The sequence below is a fragment of the Excalfactoria chinensis genome, chromosome 5 (assembly GCF_039878825.1).
Source record: "Excalfactoria chinensis isolate bCotChi1 chromosome 5, bCotChi1.hap2, whole genome shotgun sequence".
Lineage (NCBI taxonomy): Eukaryota > Metazoa > Chordata > Aves > Galliformes > Phasianidae > Excalfactoria > Excalfactoria chinensis.
This window is the reverse complement of record NC_092829.1, coordinates 9,134,123-9,158,011: the sequence shown is the minus strand read 5'-3', so window position 1 is coordinate 9,158,011 and position 23,889 is coordinate 9,134,123. Positions and strand designations below refer to the sequence as shown.

Genomic DNA, 23,889 nt, shown 5'->3' with positions numbered 1-23,889 from the left:
TTGCATTGGAAGGCAGACTACTTGGAAACGATAGAGCCAGGAAGGAAAAGGCCTCAAGCTCATAGTTTCAAGGTATCCACAAGCCCAGGCAGGGTCCCAGCAGGGCTGAGGGCAGGCAGGGCAGGGGGCGGCCCCTCAGCACAGGGGGAGCGAACTGACGGCCCCGCCCGGCCCCGAACCCGCCGCCCGGACTCGGCCCCGCACCCGCCGCTCCCCGCAGCGCCGTCCCGCGCTGTCTCGCGAGACCCGGCCGCTGTAGACGCGATGTCCTTTGGGGCACTGGGGGGGGGAGGGACGAGGGAGGGAAGCGAGGCGAGGGGTGGATTGATCGATAGTGGCTTTCACCAATAAGAGTGAGGGACGGAGAGCTCGGGGCCAATAGATTCATCCCAGGGCGAGCGGCGAGCCAATGGAGGGGCTGGGGAGGCGGGGCGCGCCGCTGGCTGATTGATCCCAGCTTTGGCGTTGTTCAGTCAGAGCGAGAACATTCTAGAGGTGAGTACGGGGCGGCCATTGCTGGGGTCCCATCAACCGCCCCCTTCTGCCCGAGCTGCGCGCCGGCCGCCGCAGCTCCCTCCCCCCCCTTCCCTCTTCTCCCCCTTCCTCCTCCTCCTCCCTCTCCTCACAGGTGCCGGCGCTAACGATGCCCCTGATTGTGTCTCCTCCGCAGGTTGTCCGGCACTGCTGTCCCTGCTGATAACGCCCGTCACAGGACGCCCGGACCCGGAGGCTGCGGCGTCCGCCTCCGCCTCCTCCCCCGCCCGGCTATAAGCGCCGCACGGCCTCGTTCTCCTCGCACACTCGGCTTCATCGCAGCCCAGGGCGAGCAGCGTTGGGTTTATGTCTTTATTGGACGAAAACGGTGAGTGTGGGTGTGGAGGTGGAGCGGGTGAGGGCGGCGGGGCTGAAAGAGCGGTTGGGCCCCGGGAAGGGGCGAGCGGGCTGGGCTGGGGCTGCCGTTGGTGGGCGGGGGGCTGTGAGGAGCCGTGCCAGGAGCCCTCCGGGAAGGAGAAGGAGATAACAGGAGCTGTCGCGTTAACGGCTCGCCCTCGTTGGTTCGATATTTCTGGTGGCTGTTTTTCCTTGGCGTTATTTTTATTATTTTCACTCGGTATTTTCCCCACCACCCCCTGCGCCATGCGACGAGACAAGATGGCGGCGGCCGGGCCGCGCCTCCCTGCGCTGTGGGCGGTTGGGGGGAGGGGGGGGGGGAAGCACACGGGGCGGGGGGAGCTGTGGCGCAGTTAGAGACACTGCGGGGGGGGGAGGGGGCGCCGCTCCGACAGCGGAGGGGATGGGGGGGGAGGGAATGGGGGGGGGAGGGAGAAGAGGCGCACGCGGAGCATCCCCCCTTTAGAGCTGGGGAACGCATGCGCGGTTGGAGGTTTCCCCCCGGTCTATTCCGGGGCTGAGTCAGTGCTTAATTGCTGCATTTATGACTCATCACAGGCCCGATCGGGGCGGGGAGTGTTGTTGCTGAGCGCTCTGCCCTCCCGCTTTTTTTCTTTTTTTTTTTTTCCTTTCTGTGCGCGGCATATTGGGGGGGGGAGGGGGGAGGGTTGCTTGCTTGGGAGGAGGAGTCGCGGGGACCAGGGGAGGGAGCTTCAGCCTGCAGCCCGCAGATAGAAGCTGTGAGGGGAAGCGGCTCGTTAGCTCTGCAAGCTCCCACAGAGAGGTACTGCTTCCTCAGCGCTTCTCAGGCACATGCTCAGGTCACGTGGGGGCTCTTTTTTAGCCGTTCTGAGGAAGGACACCTCCTGCCTGAAGCAGAATCCTTGGGGCGGCTTTTGCTGAAGAAGGGTAAAGCTGTGTTGGGACTAATGTGGAATACATAGAATGCACGTATCTGTTTGCTTCTCACCGAAGGATTTGTAAACCCGAGCAGAGGAACTCTGCATGGAATCGCACTCTTCCACAGGAACATGGAGGAGTCTGTTTTAATGTGTCAACACTCGTGTCATTAACGATAACGTGGTGACGTGTTCAAGTGAGCATGCTGCAGGCAGGGCTGCCAGTCTAGTCAACCAGTTGTGGCTTACGTAACCTTAGATCTGATTACAGGGGCGCATGTTTATTTAAATATGTAAATACTGCTTAAGGCAACTTTAATAATAGGATTCATCCTCCTTCCCCCAAGAAAAAAAATCAACTGGAGAAGCTGTTGCACTGCTCTGTACTTGTCTGTGCTGCTAGGCTTTCTATAGTGAAGCAGCTTATGTCAGAATTTATCAGGCTTATTAAGTCAAAACTCCACAGAAGCTGCATTGAGAATCTGTAAGTGAGAGGGAGAATTACCTAATTTTCCATTCTGAGCCAGAAAACTGGTAAGCCACGTAAAAGTACTGTTGGACTGTGGATTGCTGCTGCTTCACCTTGCAGATATTTCTCAGTGTTCTGACAGACCAGGGTTTATTTAATTAGTTCATGCTATGATGCAGAATTTGAGTCTGTTTTTTTTCTCCCACATCCCTTTCCACTTCAGCGTGGACCATACCGCATGACCTTAGTGTAAGAGCCCTTGGTCTTCATTAATCGGGCAGTGTTCCTTTCTTTTTCTTACTGATTATGGCAGTCTTGGGAGTTAATTGTACAGAAAATACTGTTCAGTTGCCCATTGTTTTTTGGGGAGTAAGGTAGAAAAGAACTTAAAGGTCTGTAGCATAGGTGAGGAAAAGCTATTCAGCAGTGCAGTTCAAGGCTATTGTTTTCAGCTTCACAGGCTGAAGAAAGGTATATAGTAATGAACTTAGTTTCCCTACCCATAAATATAGTTTCTCGTATAGCTGCATGGCAAGATTTTATTGGTGTATGTGAAGATAAACTTTTTACTTTTCTGTCTGTTAATGTTTGCAGAGCTGTTGCGCAGCCACTGGTACCTGTATTGGGGAAACATAGCATACAAGCAAGAACCTTACAGCCTCAGTGGCGAAAATTTTTTCATGTCAGAGACCGAGAACTCTTGCAGTCGTTTATGTCATCCCGTCTTCTCCAGACAGAAGATACCAAAAAACTGCAATCAAAGATCTCTTCATCTTATTGATAAAGCTACTAATAAGGCAAAATGTCTGTCAACGTCAACCGCAGTGTTTCAGATCAGTTCTATCGCTACAAAATGCCCCGTCTGATTGCCAAGGTAACTTAATAGCTATTAGTGATAAGTAGATAGGGTTTCACATTGGTTGCTTTCTATATAAAGGAATGGAGGTAATGTTATCAACCCTAGCCAGTCATAGGGAGCAGATGTCTGCATCTTTCTGTCTGGACTAATTGTACATTAATGCCTCTGAAGTAGACCATTCAAAGCAGAACTTCATTGTAGTAAGATGGGAAATACATGCTGGGTTGGGCTGCTGTGGTCCTTCTAACTTAAGACTTGGTTTTGTTTTTTAAAGGTTGAGGGCAAAGGAAATGGAATAAAGACGGTTATAGTCAACATGGTTGACGTTGCAAAGGCGCTTAATCGGCCTCCAACGTGTAAGTACTCTGTGCAGTGATGCAGCCTGGTTTTAACTTCATCTAATGCTTTCACTTCATTTGAAGTTGTCAGTGCAAGGAATTTTTTTCAAGTTTTCTTAGGAAAAAAAAAAACAAACAAGGGGGAAATAGGAGACAGCAGCATTGGCATATTTACTTGATGTTTATTTACTTCAGTCAACAAAGAAAACTTAAAGGCATTGGTTGTTATTTTACTTCCTTGCAGATCCTACCAAATTTTTTGGTTGTGAGCTGGGAGCACAGACCCAGTTTGATGTTAAGAATGACCGTTACATTGTCAATGGATCTCATGAGGCGAATAAGCTGCAAGACATGTTGGATGGATTCATTAAAAAATTTGTTCTCTGTCCTGAGTGTGAGAATCCTGAAACTGATCTGGTGAGTGCTCTATCTGTATGAATGGTAACAGCACGGTACAGAAGCACTGTGTGTAGGGTTTGTGGAAATGGTGTGGGTTTTAAAAGCTGACTGGAATAGCAATTCAGAGAGATCTGATTTATTCCTACTCAACCCAGGCTGTAGGTTTACGCTGGTTCAGAATTTCTTGGCTAAATTGCTTGTTTAAACTCAAGTTGTTAGGGCTAATGAAAGCATAACTTAATCCTAGGAGATTACAAGGTAAATACCAGATGTAAGCCTTAATGTGTGTCTGTTTTGTATTTTTACTTGAGTTTGTTCTTTCTTACAGCATGTCAATCCTAAGAAACAAACTATAGGCAACTCTTGCAAAGCCTGTGGCTATCGAGGCATGCTTGACACAAACCATAAACTCTGCACATTCATTCTCAAAAACCCACCTGGTAAGTGTATGCCCCCTTATTTTTGTGGGGAGAGGGAGATGATTAATAAGGAATTTTTTCAGTGTGAGTGTTGTTAATCAAGTAGAAAAGCAAACAGCTGATTTCTGAGTAAACTGTAAAAATGCTGTGGTATGCTGCTAGCGTGTTAGTGGGCTGGGGGCAAAGTAGCTTTGTTCATAGTTTAAATGTGAAAAGCAGGATGCAAGAGAACTGGCTGCTCAGGTAGGAAGTATCTGAAGAATTTTACTTGCCTAGACAGGACCAAACTTGCTAGGAAGTTGTCAGCAGGTGCTCACAGCTGATTGCTGGTTAAGTCAGCGTGAAGCAGAAGGTTAGGAAGTAAAAGCCATATAATAAAAGTGAACTAAAGTGGACAACTTCCTCTGTGCAAGCAACACTCTGTAGTAAGCATTTGGTTGCCTGCTGCAATTTAAGCTTGCTAAATTAGAAAAGTCTAACCTATTCCGGGGATCTCTGCTTTGTGAGGTCGCTTGTTATATAGACTTGTACAGCCTTAGTGTGTAATGAGAAAATGGACTTTGCTAGAACAATGGATTTTTCTGAGCAGTGTATGCTTTCTTGTACATATTCAGAACAGTAAGCATGCATAACCTGACGCTGATTTTAAAACCACATCAGTTTCCCATGGGAGTTGAGCAGCAGTGCAGTAGCACAGGGAGTTCATGCAATAAAGCTAATACGCTGAAGTTCATTTTCAGAAAGTGGTGACACTGGTACAGGGAAGAAAGAGAAGGAGAAGAAAAATAGAAAAGGCAAGGACAAAGAAAATGGTTCTGTGTCCAGCAATGAGACACCTCCACCTCCACCACCAGAGGAGATCACTCCTCCACAGGTTGTGGTAAGTAGAAGGAAAAAAGTGCGGAGATGAGGATGTGTGGTGTTTTACTTTGATTTAAAACTGAAAATCACTCCTTGTTAGTCAGCACTGCATTGGAGTTTTACTGTATGTGAGAAACTTGCAACTGGAGTAGAAGCAGCCCTGCATCTCCCCCATAGTAACTCCTCAGTATGCATGTTCCTTGCTAAATGTGTGTTATGTACTCTTTATTCCTCAAGAGATCTAGATTATATCTAAATGGCTTTAATAGGTAGTGGTAAGACAGTGCTTGAAAGTAACCTCAGAGCTGACTGTAAATGTGTGTTTAGTTAGCATAACTTCTGCATTGGCTTTATCCATTTCTGTGACATGTAGTTACAGAATCAGCTGTGCTTCTGTAGGGAAGAGTCGGAAATACTTGACTATAAAATGCTCTCAGATCTGTCTCTAGAGACAGCGTTCGGTTTGTTTTAGTAAGCTTGTGGTAGAACTGTATGAATCTCTTGGACTTGTTTACTCTTAAGGAGGAAGAGGATGATGATGACTGGGGTGAAGACACAACAGAAGAAGCCCAAAGGCGCAGAATGGATGAAATCAGTGACCATGCAAAGAACCTCACACTTAGTGAAGACTTGGAAAGAACAGTGGAAGAGAGAGTCAACATACTGTTTGATTTTGTGAAGGTGAGTGTATGTAAAAGTGCTCATAAGGAGATGAAGAATGAGCTGTTTCTTCCCTAAAAGTCTTTCAACCCTAGAGATGAAGCTGTTACAGCAGTACTGCTTCCACTGTTGGTTGGGACTCTCCTGGTAGAACAGTAATGCAGTTTTCAGAAGCTTTAAAATATTCCCTTCCTGTCTTGTAGAAAAAGAAGGAAGAAGGTGTCATTGATTCTTCTGACAAGGACATTGTAGCAGAAGCAGAGAGACTGGATGTCAAGGCTATGGGCCCTCTAGTTCTGACTGAAGTCCTTTTTGATGAGAAGATTCGTGAACAGATAAGGAAATACAGGCGTCACTTCCTTCGTGTAAGCAGTCTCTTGTTCTGTACCCAGTGCAATGGCTGTTCTGGTTTCTGTGAGAACGGCTTGGTTGGTTCTGGATTGTTTGCTACTGTGGGAAGATGACTTGTCATTTGTTTAACCAGTACTTCCTAACTGGGGAAAACTGGGCGGGGGGGGCTGATAAAGCTGTAGTAAATTCTGCCATCAACAGCTGAAGCAACAGCTCATCCTGCAGAGGGGAGAAAAGCTAATTTATCTGCTCTTCTATCCCAACTCTAGTTCTGCCACAATAACAAGAAAGCTCAGAGGTACCTTCTCCATGGCTTCGAGTGTGTGGTAGCCATGCATCAGTCTCAGCTTATTTCTAAAATACCACATATTTTGAAGGAGATGTATGATGCAGATCTTCTAGAAGAAGAGGTCATCCTTGGCTGGGCAGAAAAGGTAAAGGGAAAAATATTCTGTGCTATACCTGCTTTGTACCTGAACGTAGCTTAGTGCACCTCACCATTCTGGTAAGAGTTTGTATGTGGACTTGGCAAGTCCTGAGACTTTAGTTCTCAGGAGAAACAGATCTCCCAGAAACAGCCTGTTGAAGCTGGTAGGGTGAGGTTTGACATGCTGTGTTTTCTGTGACCTGATAGAATCCCTTTGGTGTTTTAAGCAGAACGTCCTTCTGTTTTTCAGGCCTCAAAGAAATATGTTTCAAAGGAGCTTGCCAAAGAAATCCGTGTCAAAGCAGAACCATTTATTAAATGGCTGAAGGAAGCTGAAGAAGAATCTTCCGGAAATGAAGAAGAGGATGAAGATGAAAACATAGAGGTAAGGCTTATTTCTTCTTACTGAGTAACCTGAGAGCCCTGTGTTGTGCTCTAGTCCTGATGCACTTGGTCTTGGTGCACTATGGAGTAGCACACTTGATGTATTGCTGTTGATGTGGGGAAGCATGAAAGCTTTTAGAAGAGCCTTGTGCTTGTGTGTTAGAGACGTTAACTAAAGGAGAAATGGCTGTTTTTCTGCACAGCTTAGGCCTTAGGTTAATCTGTTAATTGTATCCAGCGGGTTGTGCCTGTGCTGAAGTCTCAACATGTGTATGTTTAGACTGCATATACAGGTAATGGTCTCATATGGGAAGCTGCTGGGTGCTGCATTTAGAACATGCAGCAGCATGCTGAGCATTGTTGACAGACAAGGGGAACTGCAGAGCATGTAGACATTTGTCCCCTGCAGTGTTAAAGCAAAACTCATGTATGATGCTCTGCCTGCAAGCACTAGTAAAGGTGCATTTCATGTCTCCACAGGTGGTATACTCTACAACTGCCAGTGTACCTAAAGTTGAAACTGTGAAGCCTGCAAACAATAAAGATGATGATATTGATATTGATGCCATTTAAAGTGACGCAACGTAGCTTCCAGCATAACTTCTCTGCGTTCTCTGCCAGAAGTGTGACTTGTATGTGCACAAACTGAAATGGCTTAACATCCTGCTACTCTTTGTACTCTAAAATGTATCTTTTTACTGTGACTGGTCTTGTGTAACTAAGCCTAATTCCAAGGAGTCAGCACATCGATGAACTGATCTAGTTTGCGAATGGCATGTTCTGTTTTGTTTTTCTAACTTGTGTTGGACACCTACTTGGAGCACATTTATACAGTTACGGAAATAAAGGATTTGGGTTTGGTCAATCTTCACTCGTGCCTCAGCATTGCTTTATTTTCCGAGTAAGTATTGACACAACTGGGTGCAATTTCCCTGGTGGGATGAGCATTGCAACACGGGTGTGATCATGAATTACCTCGGACCGAAGACATGCTACGGGTAGGAGTTTTGTCTCAGGTTTAGCACAAATTGTCTTAAAGAGCTTCTCAGCAACACCATTAAATCTGTAGGTCAGTGCTTTGAGCTGCCACTGCTGGTGGTGTAATGCATGTCCTGAGGTGAGAAATCCATGGTGTGAGCAGAGAGCGGGCTTAGAGCAAAGGGAAGATGTTGTTTGCTGTTCAAGAGCTTCAGGTTGGACTCCTTGCAGTAGCTGGGTGTAGAGCTGTGAGCTGAGCACTGCATTGCAGGCCATCTTGGATTCAGGTTGTCAGCACTCATGCATTGGGCAGGCTGCGTTAGGGGGGGTGAAGTTGCCACGGATGCCAGCTCACTGCAGTAATAGAACGTGACTTGTAGTGGGGTTAGTCCTGGCGTTGTTCCTGTATCTCAAAAGTAATGATCAGTTGTTAGACCTGTTTGGAATGTGGAAGGTGAGTTACTACCAATCCCTGTGTGACCTTTCCAGAAGGTGTTTCTCTTTCCTGGTCCAGGCTCACACCTCTATTGTGTGATAGCTGTGAGCACAACAATAGCAGCATTTTGCCTGCTGTGCTGGAGTTGGGTGTGAGAGCAGAGATGAAATAGAGCTCAATGTATTAGAGGGTAGCTGTTGCAGAGCTAATGATTTTTGCCTGCTATTATGGTAGCAAATTATATGAGCAATTTTTGGTTAACATAGGTAGCAATTAAGAGACTGGGATCTATTACTTTCATCAAAGCAATAGGCTTGGCATGCAGGGCTGGTGACAACAGAAGCTTAAAAGGGAACAGTTAATGATGCTGCCTGGTTTCCAGTGGAGTTTCAGCCTGGTCTTCATGCTAGCTTGGATCAGCAGGGTTTCATCTTATGGAGGGAACGAAGAGTCTTGCATGTTGCCAGGGCTGTGTTCTGCCTGCAATGCTGAGCAGTTCTGAGGTGCCTGAACTGACAGCACAGAAATGTTGTTCTCTGCAGGACGGGCGGCTCCAACAGAATTAGTGCAGCCTGACTCCTAGTGGGTGTAGGTCAGGGTCATTCACCAATGTAATCACTTGATCCATACTGACAGCCTGCAGATGTGGCTTTGCAGAGCCAGATATCTCCTGTCCTGAGTGTCACTGGAAGAGTTTAAAGCAGGGCTTTGTGCAGTGGTGGCCGCTACCACCTGTGTAGCTGCTTTCGCATTGAAACAGATTTGATTGTAATTGTAGGCAGCCACTAAAGGAGATTTCTCTCTTTCCACTCCAGACCTATTGACCTCCAGAAGGGAATTAGGAAATAAACTCTAAAAGCAGCTTTCCCTGGGATTAGTGAACTGATGAAATCATAACCGAGCTGTATGATGGTAAACAGATGGTGGGAGAATACAGTGAGTGAAAGCATTCCTCCTTTTAGCAGCCCACAGGTAGGTCACATTGTGTTACAAAGCTGTACCCTAATAGCCACGTTCTAAGAATGGTGAGGCTGGAGCGTGACATTCCTGGTTGGAAGTGCAGCACAGTGCCCGATCTTCATGTGTGCACTGATGTTTCCATCTCACGTAATCGGGGATTCCACCAGTTAATGAAAATGAGCTTGTTTTGTTAGGGAAGAACTCTATGGGGTTTCCCCAGTCTTTGAATGTATTGCTGCTATCTGATCAACAGTAACAAGTCGGCATTCAGAACCTCGGCTGGCTATTTAGATGCAATCTGCTTCAAGCTTCAAAGGAACTCCTGGCACCTGGAAAGGAAGCAATGAGCATTGGGTGATTTCCCTCACTCCTTACCCTACAGTCTGTTTAAAAACCTCATATTGAACGCACTGATCACAGCAGGTGGGAAGTTTTAACAGCAGATCCATGACCTGGGCTGTATAAACCTTCATCTTCCCCTCTGAGCCTGCAATCCAGAGCTCTCCTGCAGCTCAGCAGCTCCTGTCAGCACCCAGCACAATGGGAGCAGCTCTGCTGATGGGCTGCTCGGGGCAGCAGCAGCACAGCAGTATTGCAGGTGAAAAAAGCTTCAACTGGGGTTTGAAATCCTGCTGGCCATTGTGTAAAAGAAGTAAAACTCTCTTAATTTTTATCGCCTAGAGCCTAATGCTTTTCATTTCATTCTAGGTGATCATGAGGTCAGGGCTTCCCTCAGATGGATGTGATAGACATGTATCATGTCCAAGGATGCTCTTCGCCCCCAAGAGCATATAGCTCAGGCTTGTAGTGAGGCAACGGCTAAAGATAATGCAATGTGATCTGAAGCAGTTGAGGTAGGCATAGGAACGTGCTCAGCTCTTATTGATTCCCATTGCAGTAGCTGTTCCAGTCAGTACAACCCCAGTGCACAGCTTCCAGAGAGAGCATCTTTGCAAACAGCGATTCAGTCTGCAGGGCCACTTATAGGAGGCATTGCAAGCACAGAGCTCATCATCTGCACGCACTGCGTGGCACTTCTCTGCCTCACATTGCATGCATTCCTGTGTCCTCGCCTCATCTTCATGCACAAGGCTCTGAGAGCTTTCTTGTTTGGGTCGCAGTGCTCGCTAGGAGATCCCAATCTCCACCAATGTCTCCAGCTCAGCTGATTTGTTGCTCTGCTGATAGGCCATAAAGTCAAACAAGCTGATTTGTATCTGATGAAATTACACTTAGCACATGGGAGTGTTCCAGTTGTGCAAGATCTGCACCTTGATGCCTGAGAGAAGAGATACTGCAGAGCAGTGGTTAACAGTGATCCGTACCAAAGCTGTCCTTCCACGTGATGGCTGCTGTGCAGCAATAAAGATCACAGCAATTCCGCATTCCCAGAGAACAGAAGTGTCTGGGATGGAAGGAGCAGCAGCTGCTGACCCTCCAATGGGTCTTGCAAAGCACAGCAGCTGTTTTCTTCTCTAATTACTCCGAAAGAGCCTGGGAGGGCTGTTGCTGAGAGTCGACTCCTTGGCATTCAGTGACACCACTGAACCATGAAGATGCGGAACGGAAACCCCAGAGGGAAAGACAACAAAAAGCACCTTGAAAACACATTGCTCCTTAAAGCCTTATCTGTGAAACGCTGTTTGCGTGCTTCACTTTCAGCTTCGGTTATATAATCTTGTTGGAGCCACTGGCATTGATTACTTACGTGCTTGATGGGCTGATGGTGTTGTTAACCTGTTGAAGACAATCATGCTGCTCCATGGGCCACACAAGTCTGTAGTGGTGGAACAGCGTGGGGTGAAGGCTGGCAGCCTGGGCAGCAGGCACGGCTGGGAGCAGCAAGGTGCATGGTGGGGGCAGGCAGGGCCTCTCCCAGCTCACCCTGCTCCTCCTGCACTGCTCAGCTCTAAGGTCGCTCTGCTGCACCGTGTTGGAGCTGCCCTTGAACACCAACAGCCCTGCAAGGCAGGGGAGAGGCTGAAGAGCTGGCTCCAGCTCTCGGGGCCTGTTGTTTTCCAAGGCTGCGGGTGGAGAGTGAAGTCTATTTGACTTGTAATCTTATCGCTGTTATTAGATGTGTGTCATGCACAGCAGTTTCTTATCAAGAGAGGAACAAATCAAGCAAAGAGGAGCTCTGGTTGGAGTCTGGGGTCCTGGGAGCACCAGCTGTACATTGCAAGTAAGGGGAGCAGCAGCACTGGGAGCTCTGTGTGGGTGTTTGCATCACCAGCTCCAAAGTTTTGCTTGATCCTGACTGATTTTTATATTGATCTGCTACTAATAAAATCCAGCCAGCAACACTGACGTCAATGGAGTTAGCCTGGATTTGTATCTGTGTCATTAAGGAAGTCATCCGGCATCTTGAAAAGAAATGTGAGGAAACAAGCATGTTATCCATTCCTGCGCTGACGGGGAACTGCTAATTTAAGAATCACTCCTATTAGACAAAGTTACAGGCATGTAGGATGTCAGCAAAGTAGTTCGCATAGGAAAAGATTAGGTAAAAACGTAAGAGGCTTTTTCACTTCATCTCTGCTGCTGGGACAGCTGGACTGAGAGGTTTCTGTCTCCTGCCCAGCCTGTGTCTGTGCGCTGCACCATGAGCCAGGTGGGCATGGATGGAGGTGCATGACTTAGGGCGGCTCTGGATGGTGGGCAAACACATGCAGGGGTGAAATGGATCACCAGAACACAGCCGTGGTCACAGGAAAATGCCTCGGGCAGATCCCAGTGGGTGGGTTCAGGTTGAGGTTGGACATTCACCCACCTGAGCTGCTGCCCACAGTGCAGCACTTCCAGAGGAGCCAAGTCCCCCTTAGAGGCACAGACAACCAGAACTGAAACCCCCATACAGTGTAAGCAGGTGGCATTCAGGGCCGTGGCTTAGTGGGCACGATGGGGGTGGGTTGGGGTTCATTTATCTGAATCACCGAGGGGGAGCAGAGCGTCCCTATGCGAGTTGAGGTGTGAGAGCTGCTCCCTGTCTGCCGTTACAGCCTTTCCTGGGGGCGTCTGGTGATGTTTGCTGGGAAGCTGTGGGGCTCCACCAGCACAAGGTATGAACCACCGCGGGTTCTTTGTTTTACGCAGTCTTTTATGATACCGTCGCCTCCTTTGTTCCTTATGCTGGGAGGTGGGAGTGGAAGGCAGAGAGAAGCAGCGCAATCATTAATGCCAGAAAACCCGTTCAGCAGGAAAACCCGCAGGTGCTGCCGAGCCGGATGGGAAGGAGTGGCCGCGCTCATGACACAACCTGCAGCGCACGGGGCCGGCCGGGGGCAATGAGGGACCGCAGCCGCCTTCCCCTGACCTCAGCGGCGCACACCCGCCCTCACGCTCGGATCCAGGTGCCTTCCTTGGGATCAGGATAAGCTGCTCTTTGGGGCCTTCGCCCAACGAGGCTGGACCCTCGTGCTCTCCCGCCTCACAGCCAGCCCCTTCCCAAGGGAACCCACAAGGAACCACCCGACCGAGGGTTGGGGCTCACGGAGCTGCCGCCAGGGGGCGCCCGTGCACCAGAGCCACCGCACCGCTCCCCCCATCGGCCGGCGGAGGGTGGCTGCGGCAGGGAGAGGAGTGAAATACAATGAGATAAAATAATGGCTCCCTCTGCAATGTTCAGCCTCTGCTGCAGCGCCCAGAGTCTATGAATCGGAAGGTGTTATCCTCTGGGAGGTGTCAACGAGTTGCTCGCTGAGCTGTAGCCTGTACTGCGCCGTGCACCGATGGATGACCTTAAAGCCCCGCGCCCTGTAATGCATGTGCACGAGCAGAGGCTGATCCCTGCAGCGGGCACTGCGAGGGCAGGCAGGCCCAGCAGGGAAGAGGCGTCCTGCAGAACAGGCACAGCCTTCAGATGGCAACGGGTGCAGTCTGTGTGAGGCTGTGGGAAATGGGAGGATGATCCTTTGCCGTAGATGGAGACGGCGGGGCTGCTTGGGTTGTGTTTGGTTTGTGTTTGGTTTGGTCTCTTTATTTAAAAGCTCCTTTTCTTTTTTACTTCATGTATTTCTAAGCTCTCTGCAAACAAGCACGGCCTGCATTTCCGGGGAGGGCTTTTAGGTGGCTGTCAGAGCACGGAATTTATGGCCCTGCAGGTGTCGGAGAAGCCAAACCTGATCGTCAAACTGCAACACAGCGATTTCAGCGTATTTCAGCATCACGGCTGGCTGTGTGGGCAGGGCTGACTCGCCCTCATCTCCCATCCCGGCCATCTGCAGGAGCTGGGCGCTCCCTGCATGTGACATTCCCCAGCGCTGCCGTGGTGGCAGCTTGACAGCGCGCTGCTCCTCTGCCTCTTGCTAACCCACGTGGGGACGTCAGACCCCTTTGTCTCAGCTCTCTGCTACGTGGGTGCTCGGTTCCCCCTGCCCACCCTGCCCCACCTCCCGGGCTTTGATCACAGCAGCTGTGGAAGCCAGACTTTGAAAACGCGGTGATTTCAGAGACGTGTTGATTAGGAAATTCTGAGTAGCAAATGAGAACCCAGCTGTACTGCCGGGCTCTGTGAGGCTGCAGCTCCCACCAGGAAACGTGTTTTCCTCCTTTTTGACACATCCAGGGTGTTGTATTATTAATAAAAAATGCAGGCAGGACTTCTTAAGAGAAAATGACTTCCAAAGGAATAATAGCTTTCTTGGTGTGTGTGCTGTGAATCTGCAGCCTTCCTTGAAGGCAGCTCAGAGCTTCCTCTTTACTGCAGATCAGAAATGGAGCATAGGAACAAAAGTGAAGCATAACCTTACCCTGCGGTGGGGACCATCTCCTGGGCAAGGAGAAGGACCGGTGACTTCTCTCCCTTAGCAGGTTGTTCATCAAGGTCTCCAGGTTCATAAGCAAATGGATTGAATGGAGGATGGAGGTTGGGCCTTACCTTTGTAAGGCCACACAGTGACTCCAGTCTGCCCTCAGCAGAGCATGAGCTTGGGCAGTATTGCACTCCAAACCTTGGACAAGCAAGAGGGGAACTCACACAGCCTCACTGGCCACTGCCATAGCACCATGGGGCCGAGCAAGGAGTAGGAACAGGGGGAGGCCACCTCCTTGATCCCTTGGCATCTGCCTGAAGGCAGCCACAGTGTAAGTCTGGTCCTCTCCCTGCAGCTGCAGGTGCTTTGTTCCTTTGGCAGCAAGAGCCCGGGTAGACAACAGCCTTCAAGCCCCATCAGCACAGAAAGGGTGAAGCCATTCCTCTCTCAATCAGTTGCCTCCCTGCTCTTGGTACTGCTTAAAAATCACTCCAAAACTCAAAGCCAGGAATCAGCCCTTACTTTTGTAGCTCATTCTGCAACAAGACACCCTGCTGGAAAGAGAGTTTTCATAGAGAGCAACTGAAATCCCCGTTAGCTCTCCAAAGAGCCCACAGCCCTGCAGGTGCCATTGCAATACAATAACTCAGCATAAGACTATGAAAAAGCCAAAGTGGTAATGGATGGCAGCAGTCAGGAGCTTCTGTAGGAAGGACAAACTGCAAGCCATGCAGTGTAACAGCTTGGGAGCTGGGGAAGAGGCTGCATTCATCTATCACAGCATCCTGGGCTGACTGGAGGGCTCGAAGCTCAGCTTCCTGTGGGGGGCTGAGCACAGCAAATGCTCTCATCCGTGCACATCTGGAGCTGCCTGGGGACTTCAACCTGCAGCAGTCCAAGTATTACAGAGATCTCCAGTTTTAATTCCCTGTTCCCATTGCCTCCCCTCAACTCACCGGCCAGCAAGGAGGCAAAGGCATGCACGGGTTTCACTATGTGTCTCATTTTTAATGCATTTATTTTTAGCTTGTTTTGTGTGTGTGTGTGGCCGGTAGAGGATTCCACAGGAAATCCTGCAGCCAGGGGATCATGAAAAGCTCAGGTTCCCGATTGCGTTACATACGTTAGCAGAGATGTGAGCTATATGTTAGTTATAAAAGGCAGCTATAAATACTTCCTCCAGCTGCACCAATATCCCCTCGTCCCTCTTCTCCTCACAACACCTGTTGACACTCGTGTACCAAATAAAGATTCACTGCTCAGTGGGGAGGAGACACCATGGCTCCAGCCTTCAGTAAGGCAAGCCGTGTGGCAGCAGCACCTGGACTATGAGAAGAGGGGCTTCTCTTGGTCTCCAATCAGCTCTGCAGGGAAGGTGCTGCTCCGGGTGCCCATGCCTGGAGGAAGCAGCATTGGGAACCTGCCCTCTGGGTTTCAACCCCCATCCTAAAATCCTGCACCTATGATAAAGCTGAGCAGGCTGCAAGGATGAGATGAAGTCCCTGTTCCAGTCTGGTCACAGTGGGAGCTTTGCACTGCTCTGGCCTTGGGCTTGCTCCAAAGTGCTCCCTGGAGCCAGGAGGGCTATTGGGCTGGAGCTGAGCTGAACTGGAGCCATTCAACGTTCTGCCTTTCACAAATCAGTGTTCACTGGTACAAATGCACCCAGTGGCTGCACCATGACACAGAGAGCCTGGTGCAGGGGGGTTGTTTTCAAGATGTGTTCGGTCTGAAGTTAAAGTCACTGGCAGTTTAGCCCATTGCTTGGAATGACCCTCACCTGTGTTGTGTGGAGCACTGGAGCACAGACACAGATTAGAGGCAGAGGACGTTGGCTCAGAGGTTCATTTATTGTCAGTGAAGGTCTCAGGTTTGGACCTGGCACTGCAGTGAAGTCTCTGGCCCGGAGCAGCTGTGGTTACACACCTCAGGACCTCCAGCCCTGTGTGGCCTCCTGCACCAGAGGGGTCATACTTAAGGGAGCAAAGGAAAAGCAGCCTTTTCTTTCTTCTGTTTGCTCCTCCCCAGCCCTGTCAGGACTCCTGGCAGCCCTTTCAGCTGAAGCGTGCTCCAAAAACGTGTGTAGGGTTATGTAAGACACGTACCCTGTGTGACTCACAGGCCGTGCCGCAGCACGCAGCTCCCACATCCGTGGTGCACACAGCCACCTCAATGACCCACAAGGATCATTGAGTCCAACTCCTGGCTCCACACAGGGCGACCCAAAATCTACACCCTACGTGCTTTGAAAGCATTGTTCACATGCTCCTTGTGACTCCGGGGACAGATCATCAGTTGGGTTAAGTTAGAATAGCTGCACTGAAGGCAGTGAAGATGAGTAGATATTTTCCTGGTGTCTTGCCAGCTCTTGGTTCCTGTCCAGGGCTCCACACCTACCCCGGCCTACCCCCTGGTGCAAAAATGCTCTGTTTGAGTCAGAGGATCCGCAGCTTGGCTTATTAGCAGAAAGGAATCACAAAGTTAATGAAACTCTTCTTGTTTGTGCCTGCCAAGGATCCAGCTCCCGGTGTTCGGTTGCTCTGCAGTGGAGGGATTACATATTGGGGCTGACTCTCAGCTTCAGACTCCACTTTTTGACTGGTGTAAAATGATAGAGGTAATCAGACTCATTATTTGTGATACAGGCCAGAAAGCTGCTGAGTGGAAAGCAGCAGAAGTGCCCACTCCAATGCACAGCTCCAGCTCCCAGCTGGGAGCCCAGTGCAGCCGGTGTTGGGATGTGCTGAGGAGGATCCAGCCAGCTGCTCTCTGGGATGAACAAGGCAGGATGGACCCCCACACGGTGCTCTAGCATCTTGGATCCACATGTGCACACTCTGACTGCCAGCTGCCTCATGGGGGTGGGCTGGACTGAGACTGGGAAGGTGGCATAAGGAGCCACGAGAGGAAAGGAGGGACTCAGAGGACATAGGACTGAAGGTGGAGATCTTCCCCACAGTCAGAAGTGTCCCCCACAGTAGCTGGGGTGAAAAATAATACTTCCATCTACACTTCTCCTCTACCATCAGAGAAGACTGAGGTTACCAAGTCATTCTCTCTGGAGTTAGGAAATGCAGGAGGAAGGCTGCCTCTGCATGTTTCTCATTTTGTTATTTCCCCAAGGCTCGCCACCCTGCCTCCTCACTGAGCACAAAATGGATGGCGCCCACCTGCAGAACAACTGCTAAGCAGAAATCTGGCTTGAAGAGAGACCTGAAGTAGCCCTCTGTGAGCCCTAAAGCAGTTTAACTGCTGAGCTTAGGGTAAATTAGCCCACTCCATTGTGCTAATGCATGCATATTGCTCCTGGTAGAGACACCGGCTCCAGCTCAGCAACACCCGCACATCCTGGTGAACAGTGCTGTGATTTTCTGTTCTCCAAGCTGCCCAACATGCCGGCTCTGCCCTGTGGTTACAGCTGGTCACACAAACTTCCCTCAGGCTTCAGTGTCACAGGGCTCCACGGCTGCTGTTGGATTGAACCCAGCTATGATGGCACAAGGCAGCATATCTGGGGAATAGAAATAAGGTGAGATTTGGGTCCAAAAGTGTCCCTGTGCCCCAGGAACGAGTCCCCTGCATTCCCACTCTTCCTCAGCCTTATCAGCTCCAGTAGCAAAACAAAGGGGGTTTCTCTGCAAAGGCAATGGGATCTGTAATTAAAGCCTGGATCCTAATGCACAAGCACAGAAGCCACACACCGGCTGATTTACTTTGTAGCTTTGAGAGCTTTAATGTAGGAGGGTTGTTGGGTTTTTCTTCTTTCTTTTTTTTGCATGCACGAGCAACATAAATAGCGCTTCATCTTTTATGCATTTTCTTGTGCCTTCCAGACCCAGAGCTCCTCTCTATCATTTGACATTGCTCCTTGTTTTGATAGATGCACTTACTGGAAAAAGATGTAAGGGTATTTTCATTGCAGTACATCATATTCACATGTATAAAATATTAAAAGCAATAGAGCTGAGCCTAAAAACAATGCAGTACTTTAGAAAATAGTACTAGTCTTTTCCTTTGGTATTGCAGAAGGTGATAAATCCCCCTCTGTTAAACACTACAGCCCCCAATGGGCTCCCAAGGGATGGGGATCCTTGGGTGTGATACTTGCAGGTAGTGGGAGTGTCTGTAGCAGAGACAGCAAGAATGTTACGCGTGCATGCAGAGGGATATAAATATATGTATGTGTGTGTATAGGTTCTTACATAGCATTTTTCAGCAGTGCTGCTCTCTGCAGAGCTTGCATTTCCAAAGTCCTGTCCTGGGGTCTGTATTGCATCTGCACAGAGGACATGGAGCATGCAGGACACAGAGCCACTGGTGATTACAGGACATGGAAATGTGTAGCACACATGCAACCAAAGTATGGCAACAACATGTTTTTGCTGCCTTGAAACAAATACTTTAGAAGTTTATGTTAATATCCCTGGTTCTCTTTGGAAAAGCTGGCAGCCCAGGCCCTTGAATGTCCTCCAGAGGTCCCCTCTCCACACACTGCAGTCAGAGTTAGGCCCAGGTGAGCTCAGGCTTGGTCTCGGGTGGTTGCAGTTGATGCCTTGGTCCTTCAGCATCACGCCCTGGGGATCAGTGCTTTGTCAGGTCAGATGAAGGTTGCTGAAGGCAGGTGACATTAGAAAATAAGAACTGAGAGTTAAGCCATCAAGGATCACACGCAGTGTAGGTGCTCTCGGTTCGTCCCTCCTTATGAGAGGAATGAACTTATTCAAAAGGAAAATTCTTCAGGGTCAGTGTTTGGGTGTTTTTCCATCAGCTCTTTCCCCATTCCTCAGTCCCGTGTGCTTTTCCCCTCTGTCAGATCTTGCCTTCTGTCCCGAATGCTCCTTCCTTCCATGCTGTCCCCAGCCACCCCTGGCCCCACTGCAGCTGCCCTGCAAGCACCACATGCCTCAAAGAGGCACGCAGCAAAAGGTTGATATTCCAACTACTGGTTGCTCTTCTTCATTGGTATTTGATTCTCTCTTCTTCCTTTTTTTTTTTCCCTCAAAGATCAGGTGGCTCCAGCTGCAGTAGGTACTGGAATGAACAGAAAACAGGGAAACTTGTTTATAGGCACAAGATGTTAGTGGGAGAAACAGTAAGGGTGTTAATGGTCATATTAATACCATGAGCAGCACCTCCTATAAATGGGTAATGGAATGTTATGGTTGGCAATCCTGGTCAATGAGAGGAAGTATTTATGGGCACAGTGGGATCTTATGCTTGCAAGGGTAAGTCCTGCTAGCAAGACTTACTGCTCTGCTGCAGAGAGGGGAGTGAGGATGTGAGTGGAAGCAGGTGGTAGATCTCTGCTGTGGGAGAGGCATACTTACAGGGGGGCTGGTCAGCCACCACCTGAAGTAGCAGGTTAAAACAAGGGAGGATGAGTGGAGGGAAGAAAAGCAATGAGTGGTAATTAAGGTAATATATTTGTAATCACATCTGCCTCTGAATGATGTGAAGCTGAATAATGTGTAAAAAGAAAGTTGATATAAGATATACAGACAACTCTTCGGTTTGATGCCAGAGGTGGATTTTCTCTACAGAGAATACCTGCAGCACACACAGACCTCACTGCCAGAAGGAACAATTCATTTATTAGGTTTATATAGCACTGAACACTTCAAGCAAGGCACACAGAGCCACATGATTCATGCAGACTACAGAGCTAATCTTGAAATGCCCATTGCCACCAGTGAAGGAGTGCTGTGCTGTGACTGGCACTCTGTCCCAGGTACATGCAGAGCTTCAGCCTGCTCTACTTGGAGCTGAGGGCATCCCATTGCTCCAAACCTGGGGCTGGGAGCAGCAGCACCATGCCCTGCTCAGGTGTGCTCACTGAGCACAGCAGGGGTCATCCAGCCCTCCCCAGCACCTTCTGACACCCCTACAGACTAACACACTTGTGAGAGAATACAGGGCTTCTGGTTGTTATTTGTGTTTGTTTGAGAGACAGCCCTAATTTTCAATTGCTGCTTTTTATTTCAGTAACAGGGAAACATTCCTTCCAATTCATTTTGCTCTTTTCTTCTATGCGTCTTGAAAACAGCGCTGTGCTCGGGTGATAAAACATCCTCTCTCTCTCCAAAAGTGTTTTTATGTTCTTGTGTGATGGGAATTCTAATCAGGATTGTGGCAACAGCATTAATTTGATATTTTTCCAATTCAATTTGAAGCTGTTGACCTCCTGTCAGACACTCTCCAATCAGCAGCTCATCTTTTCCTATGAAACAAGCCCAAATACGTTCTGTATTTGTCATCTTCTTGATGTTCTGAAACGAAAGGAAAAAAAAAACATAAAAGGGTGATGATGTTACTACACAGCTACTGTAACAGTGGGGATGTTTCTTCATTTCCTGGGTCACTGTCAGCATTAGAGGAGAATGAGAAGCAAAAGGTGGTTTAGTGCTGGAAGAGTGTTGTGAAGCCCCATGCTGGGGACAGTGCACCAAACCTGTCTGTCCTGTGCAGCCTGTACCTGGCCTGCCATAAATCCTTTTCTTTACATCATGCACACTTTTCTTTTTAAAGACCCTTCGTAGTTATAGCTCTATATTATAATATAGAAAGTCAAAGATGAACAGGCAAAGTAAATCTTCCCGTGTATCCGCAAAGGTTGTTTGTAACTGTAACATAAATTCTCTGTTCAAAACCCTTTGCTCCAGCAGAATCTAACCTGTGCTTGGCTTTGTCAGGTAATTATCAAGGATGTGTTCCCTCTCACATCAAGGCAAGGCAGAAGATGTATGCAGGCACTGGTGACTTTCTGGGCTCTGGGGAAGCTCCAAAGGAAAGCAAATGTGGAAGCTTATAGGAAAGGAGGCAAGAAAGATATAACTACAGGCTTGTCTCTGACACGAGTCCCAGCAATATAATGAAATGACTCATATAGATCTCGATGAACAAAGAATTAAGGGAGGGAAATGCAATTAATGCCAATCAAGTGGATTTTATGGGAAGAGACCCTTTCCAACAGACATGTTGGAATCATTTCGAGGAGCGTGCAAGATTGAGTGATAAAGATAACAAAGCTGATGAAAAACACCATGACTCCTTTAAGGCCCTCGACTTGTTGCAGCAGAACATGTTGATTGAGAAACCAGAGCTATGGAACCCATGGTGACATTCATCAAGTATCAAACTGCTTGCCCTTGCAGCACCGCAGTGTCCTGGAAGGGTGCTGGAACCCTTTGTCTGCTCAGCAGCCCCTGGCCCTGTTTTGACACCTCAGCCCTTACACCCCTTCTTTTGCTCAACCCACAGCTGTCTGTTTTTTTTTTTTCACTGATTTATTCTCCCTCCAGCCTTTTCCCAGCCCAGACTGCATGTTGTGTGAACGTTCAAGGTAGCAACTCCTTTTTATCAGCAGAAAAACATAATGCAGTGATGGAGCCCAGCACGACTGGTTCTCGGCCTGCACCAATGTGTGTGGGACATAAGGGAACAGAAAGACTGACCAATAAGCCTTGCAGCTGCACCCAGGATGGAGAAGGGGCTTAAAATTAAACGGTGGCATTGGGGCAGAGCAAAACTGTTTGCAAACGTGTGTTTGGGTGAGTGATACACATTTTATCAAGGCCAAAGTTACAAATTATGCTTGCGGGAAAAACAAAGCATACTTACAAGATGGGGGACTCTGTGTGGAGGGGAAGGGTCAGAGATATTGAAAGGGCATGTGAGTCACAGGAATGTGGGTTTCCAGAGTTCAGTTACTGTATCTGAAAGGGCTACACAGGTTCTTTGACTGTGGCATCAGCAAAATAAGTTACATCACGTCTGTATTTGGGTTGTGCATTATTACAACTGGAATACTATGTTCATGCCTGGCATCCATGGCAGAAACAGATCGATAAGGTGACAACGCATCAGGGAAAACCTGCATGCTAACACTTAGGGAATCGGATTCGTTTTAGTGACAGCCTCCAGAACTGAAATCTCTCTGGCAAAACCCAGCCCTTGGGGTCTACTGAGGGCCATGGGAACTTCAGCTGAGCTGTGTATTTTCCACTAGCCTGTCAACAGTTTTAGATGTTCCTTTTTGAACAAGCGTGGGCTTGTTCTTTTTTAGATAACCTGTGCCCAAAAAGCCTGCATTTATCTCTCCACTACCAAGGAATTGCTTCCCACTGACACTCAGGCACACCAGTTATTAATCTGAGCTTGAAAACGTTACGTGTGCTGGAGTCATCTATTCTTTCCCCATCGCTGTGAATGGAGCCTTTGATTCAGTATTAACCACACAGGAAACAGTGTAGGAGGAACAGTAACGTGCCTGACTCAGATGGCAAGGCATCCGATTTTGTGTTCAATTTGTGTTTAAGATGCAGCCCTGCTGGGGTCATGCACTAGCAGGAATAGAAGAGGTTGTCATAAAACACCTAGGTTAGCTTCAAACATAGGGTCAAGTTCAGAGCACGGCTGCCAACTGACTGCTTCTCCTGGTGTTTCCTTCAGAGCCTGCAAGGCATCAGGTTTATGGAAAGTTAAGGAGGTATTTTTGTTTCACTTTTCACAACATTAACCCAGTGCCAACACCAGAACAACACTCTCACCCAGCTCCTCAGAGCAATGTGATTCTGCCCCAGACCCCATGAGCCTTGCAACTGGAAACAGCAGTGGAAATAGTGCAGTTCATGCTCCAGATAGATATTCCATCATGAAGGTTCATGTCTCACACGTCATGCTATATGGTTCCGCCATGCACAGCTTGTCTGGCCTGACAGGTAAGGAATTACATGAAGCTTGCAATCCAGAAGCCTCTATTGCTCACTCCTGCTTTCTCATACTCACAGCCCAGTGCCTGAGCTCTCTGATGCCTGAGAAATGACGAGCAGTTGCACTGCCACAACCAACCTGCTGTCCCCAGAGACCCTGAGGGGAAATGCAAGACTGGAAGTGAAAACTGCATGGATGAAAAGAGGAAGTTAGCAAACTAAATCTCATCCCACCTTTTGGATCTGATTCCAGGCTGGAATGACAGCACAGATGCAACACTGAGAAGGAAGATCTTTTGCTTTTCCATTGTTTTCTCTGCTGTCAAAACCACGTGTCAGCCTGGCCTTGCAGTGGGTTGCACTTGGGCCTCATTATATGAGCAGGGACTATTGATTCAGCTCATAGACAGTAATCAGTACTTTTCTATCAATAGCTTTGTCATCACCATTATCGAAATCACACATTTCTCCTATTATAAAACACTGCTTTCGTGCATTCTATGGAATTCAACATTTGGAAAACAAATACAAATAATGATATCAGTTTCAGAGGTAACCCTGATGATGAAATGGTCCTAAAAACCACCCACCGCATGGAACTGTTTTAGAATTTCATAGAACCATAGAATCACAGAATGGCATGGGTTGAAAAAGGCCATAATGATCACCCAACAACATGTTGGAATAAGAAGAAATAATACTGGGTACGTTACTGGGGCTTTTAAAACACATTTTGTAAAGGCTTGAAGGAACAAGAGTGGCACCAGGGTTAATAATTATCAGCCTAAACTGGTGTTTTTGTGTAAATGAAGATGATTTCATATTTCAGCAGACTCCCAGGCGGTGTATTCTCTCATAGCTGCAGTGCAGGACGAGGCGGCTCTAACAATTACATTAGCTGATCCCCTACTCTCCTCTACCAGCTGATGTCTTCCAGTCCCCAGCCTCTAAAGTGAGGTGAGGGGAATCTAATTACCTAAGTCAATTCTGCACACGTAATCCTTTTTGCAGAATTAAGCCTGAAACCTCACGCGTTTGAATAATTTAAAATGAATCCTTGCATTTTGTCCAGCATTTTTAATCGATTACATCATTTTTG

At 48.3% G+C, this 23,889-nt stretch overlaps 1 protein-coding gene and 1 non-coding gene across 2 annotated transcripts; both read left to right on the top strand.

Moving 5' to 3' along the window:
- The first annotated feature begins 278 nt into the window (after positions 1-278).
- EIF5 (eukaryotic translation initiation factor 5) lies at positions 279-7,828 on the top strand. The gene is made up of 12 exons (XM_072338256.1): positions 279-495; positions 671-862; positions 2,854-3,133; positions 3,393-3,474; positions 3,701-3,873; positions 4,184-4,295; positions 5,015-5,154; positions 5,658-5,816; positions 5,999-6,160; positions 6,416-6,580; positions 6,824-6,958; positions 7,438-7,828. Exons 3-12 carry the CDS (start codon positions 3,062-3,064, stop codon positions 7,528-7,530), a joined length of 1,293 nt encoding a protein of 430 aa, XP_072194357.1. The 5' UTR covers positions 279-495; positions 671-862; positions 2,854-3,061; the 3' UTR covers positions 7,531-7,828.
- LOC140253659 (small nucleolar RNA SNORA28) lies at positions 4,685-4,808 on the top strand. The gene has a single exon (XR_011903935.1). It is a non-coding gene; the product is annotated as a small nucleolar RNA SNORA28 (small nucleolar RNA).
- Positions 7,829-23,889: the final 16,061 nt, after the last annotated feature.

Excerpts from the sequence above, each read along its gene's own strand:
- EIF5 (XM_072338256.1), top strand. The coding sequence starts at position 3,062 with ATGTCTGTCAACGTCAACCGCAGTGTTTCAGATCAGTTCTATCGCTAC. Across the intron at positions 3,475-3,700 it reads GCTTAATCGGCCTCCAACGT|ATCCTACCAAATTTTTTGGT; the intron begins GTAAGTACTCTG and ends ACTTCCTTGCAG. Across the intron at positions 4,296-5,014 it reads CATTCTCAAAAACCCACCTG|AAAGTGGTGACACTGGTACA; the intron begins GTAAGTGTATGC and ends GTTCATTTTCAG.